Source organism: Macaca fascicularis, chromosome 2 (genome assembly GCF_037993035.2).
Source record: "Macaca fascicularis isolate 582-1 chromosome 2, T2T-MFA8v1.1".
NCBI lineage: Eukaryota > Metazoa > Chordata > Mammalia > Primates > Cercopithecidae > Macaca > Macaca fascicularis.
Genome location: NC_088376.1, coordinates 181,793,709 through 181,815,933, shown reverse-complemented (window position 1 = coordinate 181,815,933; position 22,225 = coordinate 181,793,709). Strand labels below are relative to the sequence as shown.

Sequence of the window (22,225 nt, the reverse complement as noted above, 5' to 3'; positions counted from 1 at the left end):
CCTGGTAAGTACTAAATAAATGTGTGAATGGAACATTGTATTCCATTAGAGAGCTCTTTTCCTTATTTACCTGAAGGGCCTCTCTCTTTCGCTCCTGTCATGGTGTGCTTGAAGAGTCCTGATGAAGAAGTAGATGATAGCAGAAAAGATGACAAGAAGTCCAACCACAGAGGCAATAGTGATGCCTATGATCACAGGCTCAGACACAAATTCCTCACAGTGCTTGCCTCGGTACCACCAGTTCTCACCCACACGGCACCTGCAACCAACAGTCACCAAGTCCGATATCTGAATCACTCTGTTCACACTGACAATTAACAGCAGAACCTTCTGAGGGACTAGGGGAAAGTGGAGAAATAAATGCTGACCATGTGAAGCTTCATAAAGAGTTGAACAGACAGGTTAAAAGATCATACAATTTAAGGCAGTGCATAAAGCCCAGCACAGACCTAGTAGGTCCTCAATGACTGTTTGAAAAAAAAACTGAATAAAAAGCTAAATAGGTTTAAGGAAAGTATTTTACTTAACATCCTTATTTATGGATAACCAAAAAACAAGCCTAGAAAGGAAAGTGACTGGCATTAGGCCATACAATTAGTCTGCTACAGAACTGGGTCTAAAATCCAGGCCTACAGACTCCCCATGTCCTTTCGGTACGCTAAAGATATCCTTCAAACCCTAAGGCCACGGGGAAAGGAAATCACTGCTTTTCTAGGTAATATTAATTTCTCTGGACATGAAGAGACTGTTTTTCTCCTTATAAACTTTATGCTTCTTCATGTAGAAGAGTCTGGATTATTTCTACTTATTTCCTGTTTCTGGCATCTATGCCAACGTTTGCTCATTTTGACCTTGCAAACGGTCCTCTATTTTGTGTTTCTCCTCCTTATTCTCAGCATCCTCTCCTCTTCAACCACGCAGTTTTGGTTGTGTGCGGTTAGAAAGTTGATTTGTTTGACTTTGTTTAAGGGGAGCAGGCAGATGACAGTCAGACTAACTGAACCTGCTCATCTTCTCATTGGTTCTACCTTTAGAAAATGGATCTCAGATGTACTTAAAGAAAAATATTTTTGTCACCACTTTGTAAACTTTAAATATTTGTTTTTCTTTATCTTTGAATGAATACTAAGTAGGAATAAGAGGTGCCCAAAACCTTTAAAAATATAATTCAAGTATAACAATAAAACTCATTTGCACATTCAGATATAGGGGAATGTGATCTTATGCCTAAACCTCATTTGAACACGTTGCCTTATTATCACCATTAAAAACTATAATACAAAGATCTCCATCTGCTCCAAGCACTCTCAGTAGGCCTTTTTTTTTTTTTTTTTTTTTTTGAGACGGAGTTTCAATCTTGTTGCCCAGGCTGGAGTGCAGTGCAGTGGCACAATCTCAGCTCACTGATACCTCTGCCTCCCAGGTTCAAGAGCTTCTTCTGCCTCAGCCTCCCAAGTAGCTGGGATTCCAGGTGCCTGCCACCACACCCAGCTAATTTTTGTATTTTTAGTAGAGATGGGGTTTCACCACGTTGGCCAGGATGGTCTCGATCTCCTGACCTCACGTGATCCACCCACCTCAGCCTCCCAAAGTGCTGGGATTACAGGCGTGAGCCACTGCATCTGGCCTGTAGGACATATTTAGACAATTTTTTTTTACAGCTCCCTAAGAGCATAAATTACCGATTTGAAATTCAGCCCTGTTAAACGACTCATCCTCACATGACAGTGAGATGGCTCCCATCTACTGCCTAGATATAACTTCTATAATGCATTCTATAATAAGTATCCTAAAATTATAGGTGCAGGCCCCTTTAGAGGAAATATCTATAGCCTCTAAAGCCAAAATCTGTAACTACAACATACCTACAAATGGCCCCGTGCCCAGGCATAATGTCACACTTTCCATCGTTCAGGCAGAAGTCAGGCTGTAGGTCACAGAGACTCTGACAGGGCCGTTCTTCCACACTCAGGTATCCAGGGAAGCATCTGCACTTTGCTTCTCCACTCCAGGGGTTGACCAGACACTCAGAAAATTCATTACAGGCCTGAAACTTGCAAGGGTTGGCTTCATCACCTAAAACATTAAACAAATAATAATGCAAGAAAATGCAAAACACAGAAATTCAGGTATACAAAGCCCCTCATCTAAAGTTCTCCCCCAAAGTATATGGGACAACCTCCTTCCAGAACCATTAAAGTATACCATCGCCACCAATACCACACACAAAAATTCTCACTCATCCTAGATTGATAAGCTTTTGTCAAATTTTTGTGCAACCCAGAGCCCAATCATAAAACCCTATGACCTATCTAAGCCTTAACATGTTTTACCTAGGGAGCATTGTAGAAGCTTTACAAATCCATGCCATGTAATTGTAGATCTAAGTTAAACACAATAGTAATTGTAGATCTAAATTAAACACAGTTTTCATGGACCATTCATTTCCACCAACCCCTACCTGCTGCAGTTGACCTCCACTCTATATACACTGCTACACGCCTTGCACAACACTGAGAACAGGAATGGGGAGAGAGAGCTCAAAAGATAACTGGCAGGAGCCTCAGGGATTGGTATAGCCCAATAAGAGCAGCCTAGGAGCAGTCAAGATTTGTGAGAATCAACGTTAGGAAAATAAGTCAGCCCTGCACCTCCTAAGGCCATTTCCAACAAAATATTTTTGCCTTCAAACTTAATTTTTCATTGATAGGGTGAGGGAAAATGACTATTTTTAAAAACTAATTAGGATAGTAATCAGTCAAAAAAGACTTAAGACATTGACCATGAATGGACCTTCCATCCTGCCACAATTCCCTCATGTTCTTCACTGGTCAATGGTAATCTGTGAATGGTAAGTGAGCAAATGGTGACACAGACATTGAAAACAGGGGAAATAGGTGGAAATGATCCATAGACTCATCTGTATTAAAAAGTATAAAGTTTAGCTAGAAAGCTATAGGGAATAAAAAGAAATAGCATAGTCTCTCGGTTTCCAAAAATAATGGAAGGATCTATATACATCATGTTTTGAAAAGCAATGATTTCCTTGCTGCTCTGGAAATTGAAGACAATTTTGCACAAGTCTCTGCCCTTGGAGTTTGGAGGATCACTGAAGTTGATCTCCTTTGGCCTCATGTGGTAACAGAGGGAATGTACTGAGTTGAATAGTGTCCCCAGAAGTTCATGTCCATCCAGAACCTCAGAATATGACCTTATTTGGAAATAGAGTATTTGTAGATGTAATCAAGTTAAGAAGAGGCCATACTAGATTAGAATGAGCCCTAATGCAATGATTGGTGTTCTTATAAGAAGAGGGAAATTTAGACACAGACAAAAACGCACAGGAAAGCAGCTATCTGTAGACAAAGGCAGAGATTAGAGTGATACACCTATAAGCTAAGGGATGCCAAGGATTGCTGGCAAACATCAGAAACCAGGAAAAGGTAAGGAAAGGGTCTTTCCTAGGTCTTTCAGAGGAAACAGGGCCTGGCCAACATTTTGATTTTGGACTTCTAGCCTCAAGAACTGTGTGAGAATAAATTCCTGTTGTTTTAAGGCACCTAGTTTGTGGTACTTTGTTACAGCAGCCCTAGGAAACTAATACAGGGGACCACTGCCAAGATGCTCACATAACAGGAAAAACATACAAATGTATTGACAGGTGGGAAATTTCTACAAGGGAACCACATGGCCAGATTTCACTGTATATTTCGTAAGTCTTCACATCTTTATCCTGGTATTCATTTTGTGACTTTGCAATCAGAAAATAATCTGATCCTTACCCATTGGTGAGGGATAGGAGTGTCTATAGGGGTGAGGAAGATGGTACTGCATAGCTCTCTTTTGTTAATGGAAGTTCAAGAGCTTCTGAGACACTGCATGTGAAAATAAGTTGGGCAAGAGTCAAGTCAATCTTGTCTCTAGCCAATCTTGAAAAAAAGTACTTTAATCTGAAGGCCTTTAACTAAAAACATAAGACTGAGTATCCCTTATCTAAAATTCTTGGAAGGAGAAGTCGTTTGGATTTCAAATTTTTTCAGATTTTGGAATATTTGCATTTACATAATGAGATATCTTGGGGAGGGAATCCAAGTCTACACAAAAAAACTCATTTATGCTTCACATATACCTTATACACATAGACCGAAGGTAATTTTTCACAACATTTTAAATAATTGTGTGCGTAAGACAAAGTTTGTATATACTGAACCACCAGAAAGCAAAGAGGTCACTGTTTCAGCCACCCATGTAGACAGTCTGTGGCTGTTCAGCATCACCATCACGCTGTGCGTGGAAAAACTGTATCACACTGCAAGGAATTGTGAGAGTCTTTTTTCCCCTGGGTCCTCTGAATAAACTGTTGTGCATCTGCGTTTTGACTTCAGCCCATCACATGAGGCCAAGTGAAGACATTTACCCTTGTAGCATCACGTCAGTGCTCAAAAAGTTTCAGACTGGAGCATTTCAGATTTCAGATTTTCATATTAGGAATGCTTAACCACTATACATGTAGTAAAATAATTCTATTAAAAATTTTTGAAACTTTGTAACCATTCTGCAGGTATATGTGTCTGAGGTGAGAAAAATAGAGTCTATATTTTCTACACATTAGGAAAAAGATATAGCCACAGGAAAAAGATAAAATATAGCTTTTTGCTTCCAGGCCAAGAAGAAAGACAAAGCCTAATATTTTAATCATGTAAATAAAAGATTGTGGTTTCAAAGTCTCTTTCCACTCCTTTGTGCTGGTGAAGAAAGGGTGCCCAGGTAGCTGACTATATGTTAGGAAAAGTGCCTCAGTGATTCTATTGGGGAAACAAAGGTAGAGTTGGAGGTAAATTTAGGATGGGAGACAGGGATCTAAATTGTGGAATTAATTACATTCTGGTTTTCTAGAAGCAGCTTAAAAGAAGGATAGATGGGTCCAGAAAAACGAGAGCAGAGGAAAGATGTGAAGATGGTCTGGAAAGACAGCTTTATGGCCTGAGCAACATCATTGCTGGCTGGGTCCTGGGAAAAAAAGTTGGTCAGTAAGAGATGCCCTTGAGAGGGTGGCAGAGGAATTTTAGGATGGCTATGCCTAACTAATATTTTTAGGCCATCTGCCGTGCTGAGATAAAGCCTTCTCCATTACCTTTATACCATCAGCAAATGCCTGATAGAATCAACTGCCTTATGTTAGAGATGCTTTGAGCAGATCAAAAACAGGACTGTGATTTGCATTAGGTTAACACCACAAGAGTTGGGACTCATGTGAGATTGAAAATTCAGCAGAGGAAACTCAGAACTGGGGAGGATTAAGAGATATTGAAGTTCCCTAACAATGCCCAGAAATATTGAGGAGTTAGGGGAACGTAGATCCTGGTTTTATACTGCACAGGGTGGGGCTAATGCCAGCTAATTGAATATTAAAAGTAAAGGCAAGCTTATAAACCTTGATGACATTGCACACAGCTGACATGTGAGTTACATACAAAACTGAAGGTGGTGGCTGCCAAGATGGCCAAATAGGAACAGCTCTAGTCCCAGAGAGATCAATGCAGAAGGTAGGTGATTTCTACAATTCCAACTGAGGTACCCAGCTCATCTCATTGGGACTGATTAGACAGTGCGTGCAGCCCACAGTGGGTGAGCCAAAGCAGGATGGTGTGGTCACCTCACCCGGAAGTGCAAGGGGTTGGGGAACTCCCTCCCCTAGCCAAGGGAAGCCATGAGGGACTGTGCCAGGAGGAACAGTGCATTCAGCCCAGATACTATGCTTTTCCCACTGTCTTCACAACCCGCAGACCAGGAAATTCCCTTGGGTGCCTATACCACCACGGCCCTGGGTTTCAAGCACAAAACTGGGTGGCCATTTGCACAGACACCAAGCTAGCTGCAGGAGTTTTTTATTTTTTATTTTTTGTTTTCATACCCCAGTGGCCAGCAAGACAGAACCATTTACTCCTCTAGAAAGGAGGCTGAAGCCAGGGAGCCAAGTGGTCTAGCTCAGCGAATCCCACCCCCATGGAGCCCAGCAAGCTAAGATCCACTGGTTTGAAATTCTTGCTGCCAGCACAGCAGCCTGAAGTCAACCTGGGGTGCTCGAGCTTGGTGCAGAGAGGGGCATCCACCATTACTGAGGCCTGAGTGGGTGGTTTTTCCCTCACAGTGTAAACAAAGCCGCCCGGAAGTTACAACTGGGCAGAGCCCACCACAGATCAGCAAAGCCTCTGTAGCCAGATTGTCTCTATAAATTTCTCCTCTATGGACAGGGCATCTCTGAAACAAAAGCAGCAGCCCCAGTCAGGGGCTTACAGATAAAACTCCCCTTTCCCTGGGACAGAGCACCTGGGGGAGGGGGCGGCTGTAGTGCAGTTTCAGCAGACTTAAACGTTCCTGCCTGCCAACTCTGAAGAGAGCAACCAATCTCCCAGCACAGCACTCAAGCTCTGCTAAGGGACAAATGCCTCCTCAAGTGGGTGTCTGACCCCCATGTCTCCTGACTGGGAGACACCTCCCAGCAGGAATTGACAAACACCTCATACAGGAGAGCTCTGGCTGGCATCTTGCGGGTACCCCTCTGGGACAAATCTTCCAGAGGAAGGAACAGGCAGCAATCTTTGCTGTTCTGCAGCCTCCGTTGGTGATACCCAGGCAAACAGTCTGGAGTGGACCTCCAGCAAGCTCCAGCAGACCTGCCGCAGAGGAACCTGACTGTTAGAAGGAAAACTAACAAACAGAAAGGAATAGCACCAACATCAACAAAAAGGACGTCCAGACACAGAAACTCCATGTGAAGGTCACCAATGTCAAAGACCAAAAGAAGATAAATCCACAAAGATGAGGAAAAACTAGCATGAAAAGGCTGAAAATTCCAAAAACCAGAATGCTTCTTCTCCCGTAAAGGATCACAACTCCTTGCCAGCAAGGGAACAAAACTGGACGGAGAATGAGTCTAATGAAGTGACAGAAGTAGGCTTCAGAAGGTGGGTAATAACAAACTGCTGCAAGCTAAAGAAGCATGTTCTAACCCAATGCAAGGAAGCTAAGAACCTTGAAAAAAGGTTAGAGGAATTGCTAACTAGAATAACCAGTGTAGAGAAGAACATAAATGACCTGATGGAGCTGAAAAACACAGCATGAGAACTTTGTGAGGCATACACAAGTATCAACAGTGGAATCAATCAAGCAGAAGAAAGGATATCAGAGATTGAAGATCAACTTCATGAGATAAAGCATGAAGACAAGGTTAGAGAAAAAACAATGAAAAGGAAAAACAAAGGCTCCGAGAAATATGGGACTATGTGAAAAGACCAAACCTACATTTGATTGGTGTACCTGAAAGTGACGGGGAGAATGGAACCAAGTTAGAAAACACTCTTCAGGATATTATCCAGGAGAGCTTCCCCAACCTAGCAAGACAGGCCAACATTAAATTCAGGAAATACAGAGAATACCGCAAAGATACTCCTCGAGAAGAGTAATCCCAAGACACATAATTGTCAGATTCACCAACATTGAAATGTAGGAAAAAATGTTAAGGGCAGTCAGAGAGAAAGGTCGGGTTACTCACAAAGGGAAACCCATCAGACTAACAGCGGATCTCTCTGCAGAAACCCTACAAGCCAGAAGAGAGTGGGGGCCAATATTCAACATTCTTAAAGAAAAGAATTTTCAACCCAGAATTTCGTATCCAGCCAAACTAAACTTCATACGCAAAGGAGAAATGAAATCCTTTACAGAGGAGCAAATGCTGACAGATTTTATTACCATCAGGCCCGCCTTACAAGAGCTCCTGAAGGAAGCACTAAATATGGAAAGGAAAAACTGGTACCAGCCACTGCAAAACATACCATATTGTAAAGAACATCGACACTATGAAGAAACTGCATTTGCTAACGGGCAAAATAACCAGCTAGCATCATACTGACAGGATGAAATTCATACATAACAATATTTACCTTAAATGTAAACAGGCTAAATGCCCCAATTAAAAGACACAGAGTGGCAAAATGGATAAAGAGACAAGACCCATCTCACGTGCAAAGACACACATAGGCTCAAAATAAAGGGATGGAGGAATATTTACCAAGCAAACACCAAACACCAAAAGCAATGGCAACAAAAGCTGAAATTGACAAATGGGATATAATTAAACTAAAGAGCTTCTGCACAGCAAAAGAAACTATCATCAGAGTGAACAGGCAATCTACAGAATGGGAAAACATTTTTGCAATCTATCCATCTGACAAAGGGCTAATATCCAGAATCTACAAGGAACTTAAACAAATGTACAAGAAAAACACAAACAACCCCATCAAAAAGTGGGCAAAGGATATGAACAGACACTTCTCAAAAGAAGACATTCATGCAGCCGACAAACATATGAAAAAAAGCTCATCATCACTGGTCATTAGAGAAATGCAAATCAAAACCACAATGAGATACCACCTCATGCCAGGTAGGATGTCGATCATTAAAAAGTCAGGAAACAACAGATGCTGGAGAGGATGTAGAGAAATAGGAATGCTTTTACACTCCCACTTTTGTTGGGAGTGTAAGTTATTTCAACCATTGTAGAAGACAGTGTGGCGATTCCTCAAGGATCTAGAAGTAGAAATACCATTTGACCCAGTGATCCCATTGCTGGGTATATACCCAAAGGATTATAAATCATTCTACTATAAAGACACATGCACACGTACGTTTATTGTGGCACTATTCACAATAGCAAAGACTTGGAACCAACCCAAATGCCCATTAATGATAGACTGCATAAAGAAAATGTGGCACATATACACCATGGAGTACTATGCAGCCATAAAAATGGATGAGTTCATGTCCTTTGCAGGGACATGGATGAAGCTGGAAACCATTATTCTCAGCAAACTAACGCAGATATAGAAAACCAAATATTGCATGTTCTTACTCAGAACTGGGAGTTGAACAATGATAACATATGGACACAGGGAGGGAAATATCACACACAGGGGCCTGTCAGGGGTGGGGTGCTAGGTAAGGGATAGCATTAGGAGATGTACCTAATGTAGATGACAGGTTGATAGGTGCAGCAAACCACCATGGCACGTGTATACCTATGTAACAAATCTGCATGTTCTATACATGCATCCCAGAACTTAAAGTATAATAATGATAAAAAAAAAAAACTGAATTAAATGTATTTATTGTAATTCTCTTTATTTTTTATTTTTTTTAGAGACAGGTTCTCACTATGTTGCCCAGGCTAGAGTGTAGTTGTGTGATCACAGTTCATTGTAATCTCAACCTCCTAGGCTCCAGCAATCTTCCCACCTCAGTCTCCCAAGTAGGTGGAACTACAGGCACATGCCACAATGCCCAGCTAATTTTTAAGTTTTTTTGTGGAGATGGAGACTCACTATGTTGCTTAGGCTAGTCTCAAACTCATGGCCTCAAGCAATCCCTCTGCCTCAGCCTCCTAAAGTATTGGGATTATGAGTGTGAGCCACAGCACCAGGCCTGTAATTCTGTTTAAAAAGAAGTAGATTGACTTTTGCAAAAGTTTTATAAATCATAACTGTTCGCATTTGTGTAGTTAGTCAAATGCTTTATATATACTACTTGTTTAATGCTTAAAATAGTCTCATAAAATACAGAGGCCAGGCAATATTACCCCCATTTAATATATGAGGAACTAGGGGTCAGGGAAGCCCATCTTGGGTCACACAAATAATAAATGGTAAAGCAGAAGCAAGAAATCATTCCTTACAAATTATAATTAATTGCCTCTTCCACTATATCACATGACAAAGAATGTGCAAATGGCCTTAGAGAACTCAATTGGCAAGAGATTTGCATATGAAGGATTCATGAAACCATTTTCTTCACTTTCAACGAGTAATGATTCTTAAGTTCACTTCGTTCCTAAAGAATAGGGCTGACTTTCAAACCAGTTTGAGATTAAAAGGCACTGGAGAAATACAAAACCAGACATTCCGTCTTACTCCTCAAAACCTCTGCCCTCTGGTATGTAGAAGGGAAGGAAGAACAAAAGTTCACATTTCAACAGTGTTCTCTGCATCCAAGGCTTCAAAATAAAAGCAATGATTCATTTCATTTATTCACAGTATTTTTGAGTACCTTCTGTGTTCAAGACACTATGCTAAGTTCTGGCTAAAATGTAGTTAATAAAACAAACACATTCTCAGTTCTTGTAAAAAGCTCATCTGGAAAAAATAGCCATTAAGCAACTATGCACATCAATTAACATTGTTACAATGATGATAACTCTCTAGAGGAAAGAACATTGTACTATTAATATAAAAACTGACAGGAAAGACTCAGTCTAGACCACAGGTAAGTCAATGAAAAAAGTCCTGAGGAAGTGACATTTGAACTGAGGCACATGGGTGAGCAGGAGTCAGTAAGAAGGCAAAAGTGGACAGTGTGTGCAAAGGCTTTAAGGCAAGAAGAAAGTTTTGTATCTGAGTAACAAAAAACAAGCTGGTTTGACTAGAACATGTTGAGCAGAGGTTAGTTACATTGGATATCGGGGAAGAAAATGGGGACAAGGCCTTGTGGCTACTGAACCAGACAGCCCTTCAAGAGTACCATGTCTGCCTTATGGAGGATGGATAGGAGGAGGAGCATGAGAGGATGTGGGGAAACTGGTCCAAAGGAGAGATCTTGGTGATTTGGATGGAGTCGTAGCAATGGAGATAGAGAAAAGAGCATGAATTTGAGATATTCTTAGAATTCAGAATCAATATAAGTTTGGTGAGTGACTAAAAGTTCCAGGTGTTAGGAACTGAGGTATCAAGGATGACTTCTCTGGCCAGGTGCGGTGGCTCACACCTGTAATCCCAGCACTTTGGGAGGCCGAGGCGGGTGGATCACCTGAGGTCAGGATTTCAAGACCAACCTAGCCAACATGGAGAAACCCTGTCTCTACTAAAAATACAAGAAATGAGCCAGGCGTGGTGGCAGGCGCCTGTAATCCAAGCTACTCGGGAGGCTGAGGCAGGAGAATTGCTTGAGCTCAGGAGGCAGAGGTTGCAATGAGCCGAGGTCATGCCATTGCACTCCAGCCTGGGCAACAAGAGTGAAACGCCACCTCAAAGAAAAGAAAAGAAAAGAAAAGAAATTTTTTCAGGTTTCCAATTTAAGTAGCTGAGTAGATAAAGCTTACATTTATGGAGAGAGATAGAGAAGCTGAGAGAAAGAGTAGATATAGCTGGAGAGTGGTGAGATATGGAAAAGAAGAACTCACTCACAGCTATCTTAAATTTGATATACACAGAATACATCCAAGTGGAGACTGTCAAGTAAGTAGATATTGATTCTGGAGGTTATGAGAGATGTTTGATCTGCGTAAAAAAATGTGGAGAGTTATTGACATTTATATAAGGCTTAAGACAATGGAAATGGATGCAAAAGCTTAAAGGGAAGAAGGATCAAACCTTGCAGGTGACAACACGAAGGCATAGCAAGAACAGATCCAGTAGGTAAATAAAAACAAAAGCCAGATGCAGTGGGTAGAAAAGGGAATGGAGGTGGAATAGTAAAGTAAAATGTTTGGAAGATGTTTTGAAAAGGGAGTGGTGTTGATGCTCTTGGGAGAAATATTTTACTAGTTATCAAGATGTGGAAGATTTGTCTGACATAGTACTCTTTTTTCCTACGAGTATTGGATTCACCTTAACGCAATGAGGAAGAAAACACACAAGAATAATCACGGGATTCTACTAAGAAACCACCATGCTAGGCAATATCATACCTGATTCCACATCAAGAGAGTATTTATCAATAGCCAAGTTCATGGTATTGTAGGCAGCGGTACAAAAATCTTCCAGAATCATGTACACCGCAGTGTTGACATTAGGAGGGACAGAATTGGCAAACTTCATTCGGCTGTTCACCACAATGCTGCCATTTCTGAAGTTGAGGATTTCTAAGTTCTGGAATCCCGTGAGATTTGACTGGAGATAAGGAACCAGCTACAACACACAAAAAGTGGTAAGTTTATTGACGGCGTTTCACATTTTGTTCAATACATACCCAAACAAAACAAAACAAAACAAAAACACAGGTAAGACCCTGCCTCACTTTTCCTAATTGTATTTTATCTACATTTAAACTGTTAATTAACAAAAGTATAAATTAGGAATGATTTGACAGTATAAACTAGAAATGCTATGCGATTTTCATAGTGATATTTAGGAATCCCATGGAATTCATACATAGTTTTAGACACTCAGAGAGTTTATTCTCTGTTTCACTGAAGGATCCCAACAGTGAAGGCGACATAGGTACCCACAAAACATTAGCTTCACAATAAAATGTGAAAAGAAATGTCAAACTTATTGTAGTCCCATAATTCATGAAAACAATCTTCCTTGTAAATTATCACATCATTCTCATGCCACTTTTGTGTTTTCCATTTCTTACATGTCTTACTGTTTTCTTTCCAACCCTAGGCCATGATACTATTTGTGAATGATAGGAAACGAATGTTCACAGCAGATCACACTTTCCCTGGCTCAGACTTTGTGTGCTAGAGGGGAGGAGGAGTGGGTCATACACGATTATTCATTAGCGCCCATGTTTCACTTTTTGTGCTTACCAATTCTAAGAATCTTTGCTCCAGGGCTTTATACTCCAAAGAGTTCTTATTAAACAGATCTTCTGAAAACATCATGTTAGTCACTCGGAGGCTGAAGAAAACCACCAAAGCTCCTGAAGTCTGGGTATAACTCAAGTCATCTCCTCCTTCTGTGGGCCAAGCCACACTAACCATCTCTGTGGAGTGAACACTTGTAGACATTTCCACATAACTACCAACCTTGCCATTTTGCTCTTGGACTAGCTCAGGCTGATAGTAATCTGTGCCTATCCGGTCCAGTTCTAATGAAATATCCTGTACACCCATAATTACTTCATCCTCTAGCAGGGTGGAGATTGTGGTTGGAGGCAATTTGGTAGACTGTGTCACAGAAGCTTTCAACCAGAGTCTGTCAGTACTCTGTGGTGTACTTGCCAATGTGTCTCTGGACAATTTCTCTAGGGAAGAAGTTCTTGTCGAAACTCTCTCTGATTCTGGCAATATAGTCCACAAAGGTTGCATATCTGGCTTTACCATTGAAACCTCGCTGTCAAACCATTCATAGTTGGATGACTCGGTAGTTTGTTCCGTATCCTCCCTTAGGATGGCATCTGCCTGATCTGATATTTCAGTAGAGGCAGAGATTGCTACAGATGTCAGTATAAGAGGTGCTTTGGTAACTGAGTAATCATCAACACCAGGTACTTCTGATATGTGCTTGGGGAGGGTTAGAGATGCAGATTCAGTTGCAGTATCTGCGAAGATGGGCACAGCAGGCCCACTAAGAGGCTCTTCCTCTGGGAAGTGTGTGGATCTATCATCATGTTCATATTTTGAGTGCTTACTAATTTGGTCTGTGGAATCCATTTTGTCAACTAAAACTAGCTTCTCGTCTTCAATCTCAGCTGGCAAAAGTGAATCATCATCTTCAAGCCATGGCTTGGACAGCGGTTCAGTGCTCTTCTCTGATGAAGTCTCACTCCATGGCCAAGTAATCAGATCTACTTTTTGCCCTGATCCTGAACCTAAACCACTGTCAAGTATTAACTCTTTTTCCATGGATGCATCTGGCAGGAAAGGGCTCACTTTTAATTGATCTTTGACTTTGGAGGTCAAGGAGTCCAAGCCAAAAGGTATAGAAGAGGTCAGATACGGTGAAGATGTTAAGGACACATCAGAGTCTTCCATGGATGGTATTGTTTCTTTTGGCACAGGTTGAGTGAATGAACTTGAAGGCAATGAATCAATAGAAAGAAAATCTTCTGACTCTTCAACATTGGCTAATCCTAAAAATAAAGTTTTCCATTAATTAATCTACAGAGTTGCCAAAATATATTCCTAGTTCTTCTAGTTCTTCTAATAAAATTAGTTTCCTATTTTTTCCCTGTGAAGTTAACAGGGGCAATTGTTGACTTTTGTTTTTCTATATCTAGCAAACAAAAGGAAGATCTGATAACATGTTTGTAATATGGGACAGTCACTCATGAATATTATCTCCTTCTCGAGGATAACAAGACCTTGACTATTGAAATAATCTTCAAACGCTTGTTTTTTTTAATTCCATGAAAATAAAGAACTGCTAGTAGTAATTTTGATTTGAAAAAATCCAGCAGTCATTTAGGAGGAAAATTCCCTGAACATTGTGCTTCTCTTTGAATTCTCATTTTCCCTGTTATGTTTATTGTCTATTATCCTTCAGATTCACCCAATATTCACAATCCTGAATTCATTATTTATATATTTGCTCATCTTCCTCTTTTCACATGTAAACTCCATTTCTAAGTCACATTTATTTTTCCTCTCCTCCACAACATCTAGATCATCTATTTCATTTTCACTTCTTTATCTCTGCTGTGGCTGCCATGATTTAGTTTCTTCCCTTCACAATACTACTACAAGCAAGAATCTTTAGACTTGGCCCCCACAACTAATTGTATTATAACCCAGTTGAATAATCTTCTTTGATACTATTTATTACTCCAATATTTAAGTAAAGTGGTTATTTAATAGTAGTAGCAGTCATTTAACTAAACTATATACCCTTCGATATGACCTTCAAAATATCCGTTAATTGATCCCCACCCCAGTTCCCCAAGTTTATTTCTTATTATTTACCTATTTGGACTCTCCATTCCAACAAATTAAATTTGATTGTTTCCTCTCACAAACAATTTTACCAAGACATTTTACCCCTAATGAATACTACTATGTTTTTTTCATAGCCATAGTCTCTTCCTCTCTCTAAAAACCCTGTCATCAGATACAAGAAGAAGTATGAAAAGCGATTAAAGTTTCTCACCATCTTCTACCAAGTGAGATCCAGAAGTCCTTTCCTCAGAAGCCACAGGCAAGCCAGTCTGAAGCACTGCCGGGGTGACAGAATGAAGAGTCAAGCTGCTAACCTCTAAAACCTCTGGGGAAGAACTGAGGCCCATCTTCGAGGGAAAGGCTAATTTGTGTGTAGACACTAAATCACCCAAAGGACTTTCTGACCAGAGTTCCCTGCCAGTGGCTGAGGGAGGACCAGAGCTGAAATCAAGTGGTGGAATACTGCTGGTGGTGGATTCATCTGCTGAGGGCCATGCAGCTTGAAAGGTATTATCCTGGGGGGAAAAAAAGGCTAAATCATATCATAGATAAAAGAAACATATAAAAAGTGATTTTAAATACCACCTATCTGTCTATATTCCCAGATTTTCTAGGGACAAGGAGGCAGTGTATTAATAGTATTGGGAGTAGGGGGAGACATGGGCTCCAGAATCAAACAGATTTATAGTCAAATTCCAATATCTAGAGAAAAACTATATCACCTCTCACCTGAAAAGGAAGGACAGATGAGGTAACATATTTTAAAGCCCTCAAACAAAATGAATTTATGAGAGAACATGTTTTTTTTTTCTTTAGATGGTTCATTTTCCTCTGTGTTTTTAGCTTAAATGACTTTAAATACATAGAAGTTACTGTTATCTGTAACTTGTTGGCAAAGATCTAAGTCCATTGCCCACAGCAGGAAAGAACAACTGGCAATTTTATTCATCGTTCTGAAAAGATAATTAGTTAATGAAGGCCCTCTAGTTTGGTCAGAAATGTCACCACAACAAAATGTAGTCTGGTTACCTCAAATGAATAGCCACTCCTGTAAAATGGTATCACACTTATGAAACATAAACAATTTCCTCTTTCTAGTGATGTTTTACTAATGTACTACTAATCTTATCTTAAAATGTAGTTCAGAAATGGAGAAGTATACAGAAACACAAACCTTGAACATGTTAATTATTTAATTTTATGAAGAACTGTCTATGTAAATGTACAATAATCAGCCAGCCACAGTGGCTCACGTCTATAATCCCAGCACTTTGGGAAGCTGAACCAGGAGGATCGCTTGAGGCTAGGAGTCCAGTCCGGGTAATATAACAAGACCCCATCTCAACAACAACAAAAAATTAGCTTAGCCAGGCATGGTGGCACACACCTGGAGTTCTAGCTACTTGGGAGGCTGAGGGAGGAGGATCACTTGATCCTGGGAATTCAAGACTACCGTGAGCTTTGATCAACCCACTGCACTACAGCCTGGGCTATAGAGCAAGACGTCGTCTCAAAAAAAAAAAAAAGTTTAACAATACTGCTAAGAGGTAAAATGGCCACGGTATTTGGCTGGAGTTTATATAATTTATTCTGGATTCTGAATAACAAAGATAGAGAAGTACAATCCACATGGAAAAAACTCATAAAATATATCCTGGATATATGAAAACTGAAAAAGGAAAAGAGAAAAGAACAATCCTTTTCAGTCCTAAGAAGGTATTTGAGGTCGGGTGTGGTGGCTCACGCCTTTAATCCCAGCACTTTGGGAGGCCAAGGCAGGTGGATCACCTGAGGTTAGGAGTTCGAGGTCAGCCATGACCAACATGGAGAAACCCCATGTCTGCTAAAAATACAAAATTAGCTGGGTGTGGTGGCACATGCCTGTAATCCCAGCTACTTGTGAGGCTGAGGCAGGAGAATCACTTGAACCTGGGAGGCAGAGGTTGCGGTGAGCCAAGATTGCACCATTGCACTCCAGCCTAGACAATGAGAGCAAAACTCCGTCTCAAAAAAAATAAATAAAAAGGTATTTGAATCACATGGAAGCTTTTGAAAAACACCAATTCCCAGGGCTGACACTCAGAAATGTTAACTTAATTGGTCTGGGAGGAGAACCTAGACATGGGTACTTGTAAAAGTTCTCTAGTAGAGGAAATGGCTGGATCATGTTCTGGGCATAATATTCCAGCCTGTGTTTCTAATATACTTCTTCAGTTGCTAAATGATTTTATTTCTTATCAACTGGAACCTTTAAGAAATTTCCCATATTTATAAGTCTATCAAAAGACTAGAATTCATGTTATACCTATGAACAAAATGAAAACTACGAATAAGAAATGCTGAATCTAACCTCCTCCCCCCACTCCAGGAGACTCCTATCAGCAATAGTAAATTTGCACTGACAGTCTCAACCCTAATATGCTTTTTGAACAAAGCACACAGTTTTAGGGTGGCTAACTAGAGTTCAGTCTATGGCCATGAAATAAAACAGAACATACTGGCCTATGAAGACAGCTAACCCAAAACAAGGTGATATGGTTTGACTGTGTCCCCACCCAAATCTCGAATTTCCACATGTTGTGGGAGGGACCTGGTGGGAGGTGATTGAATCATGGGGGCAGGTCTTTCCCATGCTGTTCTCGTGATAGTGAATAAGTCTCATGAGATATGATGGTTTTATAAAGGGGATTTTCCCTGCACAAGCTCTCGGCTCTTGTCTACCACCATGTGACATGCGCCTTTCACCTTCTGCCGTAATTGTGAGGCCTCCTGAGCCACGTGGAGCTGTAAGTCCATTAAACCTCTTTCTTTTGTAAATTGCCCAGTCTCAGGTATGTCTTTATCAGCAGTGTGAAAACAGACTATTACACAAGGCCTAATTAGTCTTTTATGCTTTGTCTTCACAGTGCCCCTTGTCTCTCTGTCAAAGAGCTGTGTGAGAAGGCTTTGAACTATACACTCTCACAGTCACAGATGGGGGACCATGAGGCAAGAAACCACCAGGCGTGTCCTACTTTGTCCCTTCCCCTAGTGACAAATGCACAGGAAAGATGGTAATAACAGAAGGTCATTGGTTCTATAGAGAGTTACCCACAGTTTCATCTACCATCTTTAAACTAAAAGCACTCTGTCAAACAATCTAATTTTCTTTTGTGGAACTCAGTTACAACATCACTTCCTGCCTTGTCCATGTGTTTTCATTGGTTCCTATTTTAAGTGGGTCACCATGCTGATTCTTCTGTATTTGTCACCACCACTTCAGATCCTTCTCTTCCTGCCCTCTGCCCTAGGAGGCTGACCCTGTGATCTGCACCACCCTTGCAAATGCTGCCTTGCATTTGTTTTCTGTTTCAGTTTGGCCAACGGGAAGCATAAGCAGATCAAAGGACAGGGGGAAGAGAGGTCAAGGTATGTCTTCCCTGCTTCCTCCAAGCCTCAATACTATGTGTCTAGCATAGTTGTGCTTCTCCCTCCACAATTACAGCTCCAGCTGTCCATGGGCTCTGGTAACAGCATTTCCTCCCCTTCCTCTGTAATCCAGTGGATGGTAGTGGTAATTGCTTCCCACTGTTGTTAGTCTCTGCATACCTCAACATTCTTTTTATGCTCCCTTAAGCCTATCCACATCTCCATTAGTAGATTCTTCTAGATGATTCTGTTACTGCTGAGACCCTGGATGAGTGATATTATGCAAAGGTGCCATCGTTTTATAATATACTTCATTTAAAAATCCATTAAAGTTTAAGTCATTTCTGTCAAAAAGTGTTAGACAATCCAAAATGAAATATAAATGCCCAGCAAATAAGGAATGAGAATCACTTAAAACAACAACATGAACCAAAAATGATATCATTCTGGCTAAATATAAATTTAGCCAGAAAATAAAAATCTGGAAAGGAAAAAGGAGAGTGATAAAAAGTATATGATGCAATGTTAGCCAACATTTTTGGCAATGTAGCTTTGGCTAAAAAAAAAAAAAAGAAAAGAAACAGAAGCAAGATATATCTAGGAATTAGACTGGAGTCTAATAACCAAATCTCCTGAATCTGTTGAAGTGAAATGTATGAAAGAAAAAGCAAAACATCTGTAAAGAAAGAGGAAGCCAGAGGCCATCATCAAATGACTAGATACAATTGCAAAACAACCTATAGAGAAAGAGAAAGATCTCAGGACACAAAATTCCCTCTTGGGGAATCTCCTAACAGAAGTGCACCTGAGGATAAGAAGACATGTTTCATGATTCAGGACAAAAAAAAGAAAAAGAAGATCTAATTGGAGAGATGACTTCTGGCATTTTTCTAGTAAACTTTAAGAGCATGCAAGTCTGGGCAACAGAGTAAAACTCTGTCTCTACAAAAAACATTAAAAAATAACTGGGTGCCTTGGTGCACTCCTATATTACATTCCTATAGTACTCTGGAGGCTGAAGCAGGAGGATCACTTGAACCCAAGGAGTTTGAGGCTTCAGTGAGCTATGATCACACCACTGCACTCCAGCCGGGGTGACAGAGCAATACACTATCTCAGAAAACACCATGCAATTACCAGGAGTAGAGTTAACCTTACATTACTCTATTCAGTAGAGGTGGCTTACAATTGCTGACCTGTGTGCAGAGTGCTCCTACATAACTTACCACCAAAGAGAATAAAGCTGGTTCATATTTCTGCCTAGAGGGTCTAAGTTATTCTGAGTCCTCACGAACAGAGATAGAGCAAGAGTTTATTTCCAGAGAAATGGAAGACAACAAATTAAAGTCCAGAAAGTGAAAGGCAAAAAAGTTAAGTAAAAACACCAGCTCTTGTCTTGCCAAAGGCTCGTGTGCTTTATGAGGCCATCCTTTGGCTTGTAAAAATCTTATGTTGGGAAGAGGGGCTGAGCATGCACATGTATGTGAACATAACAAAATTATCACATTTTACACTTAGAAGGACTCAAGAACACATGTAGTATAACCATGCCTATTAAAGAGAGGGAACTGAGGATCATAGAAGTGAAATGCTCAAGGACACACAAAAAAAGAGAAAAAAAAAACAGACTGGAAGCAGCCAAGTCTCTAGATTTCTCAGTGCCAGTGCTTTTCCCACTAACAGCTATTCATCCAGAGGTCTCTACAAGTGTATATTCCCAAGTGGTAAAAGGATTCTCAGAGGAGAAACTAGAGCAAACAGACTTGGCAGTCCATGTGCTCATCTGGGTTAACATATTCCACAGGTTTATACAACCCAGGTCAACACAGATGGAGGGAGTGTGGGCAGCCATCTCCTAATATTTATCTGCTCTATGGGATATGGAGGCTGTTTACATAGAAAAAAAGTTTCTAGCCTTCCCCTTTATTTTTCTAGGACTGAAAATTACATTTGTAGTCAGGGAAAAGAAGGCCATTTGCTCAATACCAAGTTCTGTTCTTCAATAAAGTAGTTACAATGATGATGATCATTCCATAAGAGGGAATTAACTTTATTCCTTTTAATTATATAAAACTACTTCCAGATATGTGTTAAAGTTACTCATATATTCTTGCAAATTCCAAATGTACTTTACAAAAAAACTCAAGTGAGATAGCTTAAGCCCTTCAAGCCATGCTTAAGAAATTGAGTTTTATCAGATGGCGCGCATAACCTGACACACCTTAGGAAAGCAGCTGAATCCTCAACGAAAAAGAAATCCTCAAGCAGTAATATACCGTTTCAGGGTATCTGTAAACAAAATGCCTTTTCACTTCATAAAAAATTAAAAGTGAAACAATATATAAAATCTTTTCAAAAGTCAAGTCACAGACAACATAAAATGTGAAAGTAAACAACTTGACTTTTCAAATAAAGAAGAAAGACCATCCCTTCCAAATAAGTATTCCCTAAAAACTGGCATGGCAATGAAGCTTTCTTATACATTTTGAAAAGTTAACACATACATGCCAGGAATAGCCCTTCATTAATTTTTCTATCCATAGATGTTTCCATAGTAACAAATTTAACTTATGCTTTCTTTCAGTTCAGTGTAGTATATTGACAACTGTATTATATTGGCCAGTTTCATTTCTGCTACTGCCAATTGAAAAGCTTGTTAGTCCTAAAGAAAGCACACTGTACAAGTGATTTTCCAAGTCAGGGTGCCAGAAAGGTGTCAAATTCCATTTCCCAACATTCCTAGCTCTAAAATAACATTTTTTTTTACTCTTTGAATAAAGCCTTTATTACTAATAATAAAAACAATAAAATGATTAGTAATATAATTATTTCAGCACTGTATATAAAATAATTTTTTAAAATAAAATCTAGCGGGGGAACCCACCTCACTTCTATGGTAGAGTAAAATCTTGCTAACAGTTGGCAAGGGTGTGAAGAAAGGGAGGGAAGGAATAAATTAAAAAGAAAGTAATAACTAGACATTTCTAATTAATCATTCCTTGTTTTCATGTCTTATCATCTCCCATTAACATTCTAATGTTTCCTTAAATTGTTAATGAATGCCCTACAGTAATCACTATTCAAAAAAGTAATGAGTTGGCATAAATGCAAATGAAAGCACTGCAACATAAATGAACAAGTGAGCCTACTGGTGCTTGCTATCATTAAGGGGCAGCCACAGCCGAGCTCCAGCCACTTTCTGCCACAAGGGAATATGAACTTAACAGTAGCAGATCTTCCTGGTATTCAAAAGAAGCCAGAAATCTGCATTTTTATGTAAAAATCTCCTAGTTTTAAAATATTGACTTATTTTTTTTTAATTTGGTCCCAAGCTGCACGTCTATAGTTGGATCCAGCTAGTCTCCAGTTTACATGCTCTGGCTTATATAGAAATTCTCATCTTCACAATATAATTCTAAAATATCATCACAAAGCTTCTCCTGTGGTTAGAGAATGTGATTAAAAGCGGGAGAGTCGTGGTGCTGTCATCGCTCCCTGTACCCTGGATCGACCTCTAGGACAATGTCTGCATCACCTTGTTTAGAAATCTGTCTACTACCACCAGACTAGAAATTTTTGTAGGCAGAGCCACACCTTATTTGTCTTAGTTTCACAAGCGCTTGGCACATAGAAAGCACAAAACAAACATACTTAAATGAATGAATAAGTGAAGGAATAAATACACACCAAATGAATGTACTCTCTGTAAATCTCTTCTAATCTATTTTGTCCAATATGTAACTCAGTGAAAAGATTGTTTTTAGTAATTCTACATGGTAATAATGAGTTACTCTGTAACCTAGTAGAAGAAATGGCTGCAGAGATTAATGGTTACATGAATTAAGGGCAGGCTTTCTGAATTTCCATCGCTCCATTAAAGTCGAGAAACAAGTAATTCAAATAGCTGATATGAGACAGAAAATAAATTTTCAGAGGGAAGAAAAGCAAGGAATGTCGATGAGAAGGGAGTCCCCTTACTGTTTCTATGTGATAACAAAAGATTCCTGTATTCATTGTAGACAGGTAATTCTGTAGTGGTTTGTGGTTGTAGATGTTATCATTGTTGTTTAAACTATGCTGTTTCTTTCCTACTGCATAACTCCCTACAAGTGAAGTGGCAAGTGGAGGTTTAAGGGGAAGAGGAATTCCTAATGCAGCTGGGTGGTA

The 22,225-nt window shown here is 40.0% G+C and overlaps 1 protein-coding gene across 1 annotated transcript in view; it reads right to left on the bottom strand.

The window, feature by feature from the left end:
- Positions 1-22,225, bottom strand: part of IMPG2 (interphotoreceptor matrix proteoglycan 2) — a 97,913-nt gene that overhangs the window by 4,498 nt on the left and 71,190 nt on the right. Inside the window, exons 12-16 of the mRNA XM_005548276.5 lie at positions 14,862-15,165; positions 12,584-13,848; positions 11,738-11,957; positions 1,866-2,076; positions 71-259 (exon numbers count right to left, since the gene is read on the bottom strand). Coding sequence (XP_005548333.2) covers positions 71-259; positions 1,866-2,076; positions 11,738-11,957; positions 12,584-13,848; positions 14,862-15,165 — 2,189 coding nt within the window. The remainder of the gene's footprint in view (positions 1-70; positions 260-1,865; positions 2,077-11,737; positions 11,958-12,583; positions 13,849-14,861; positions 15,166-22,225) is intronic.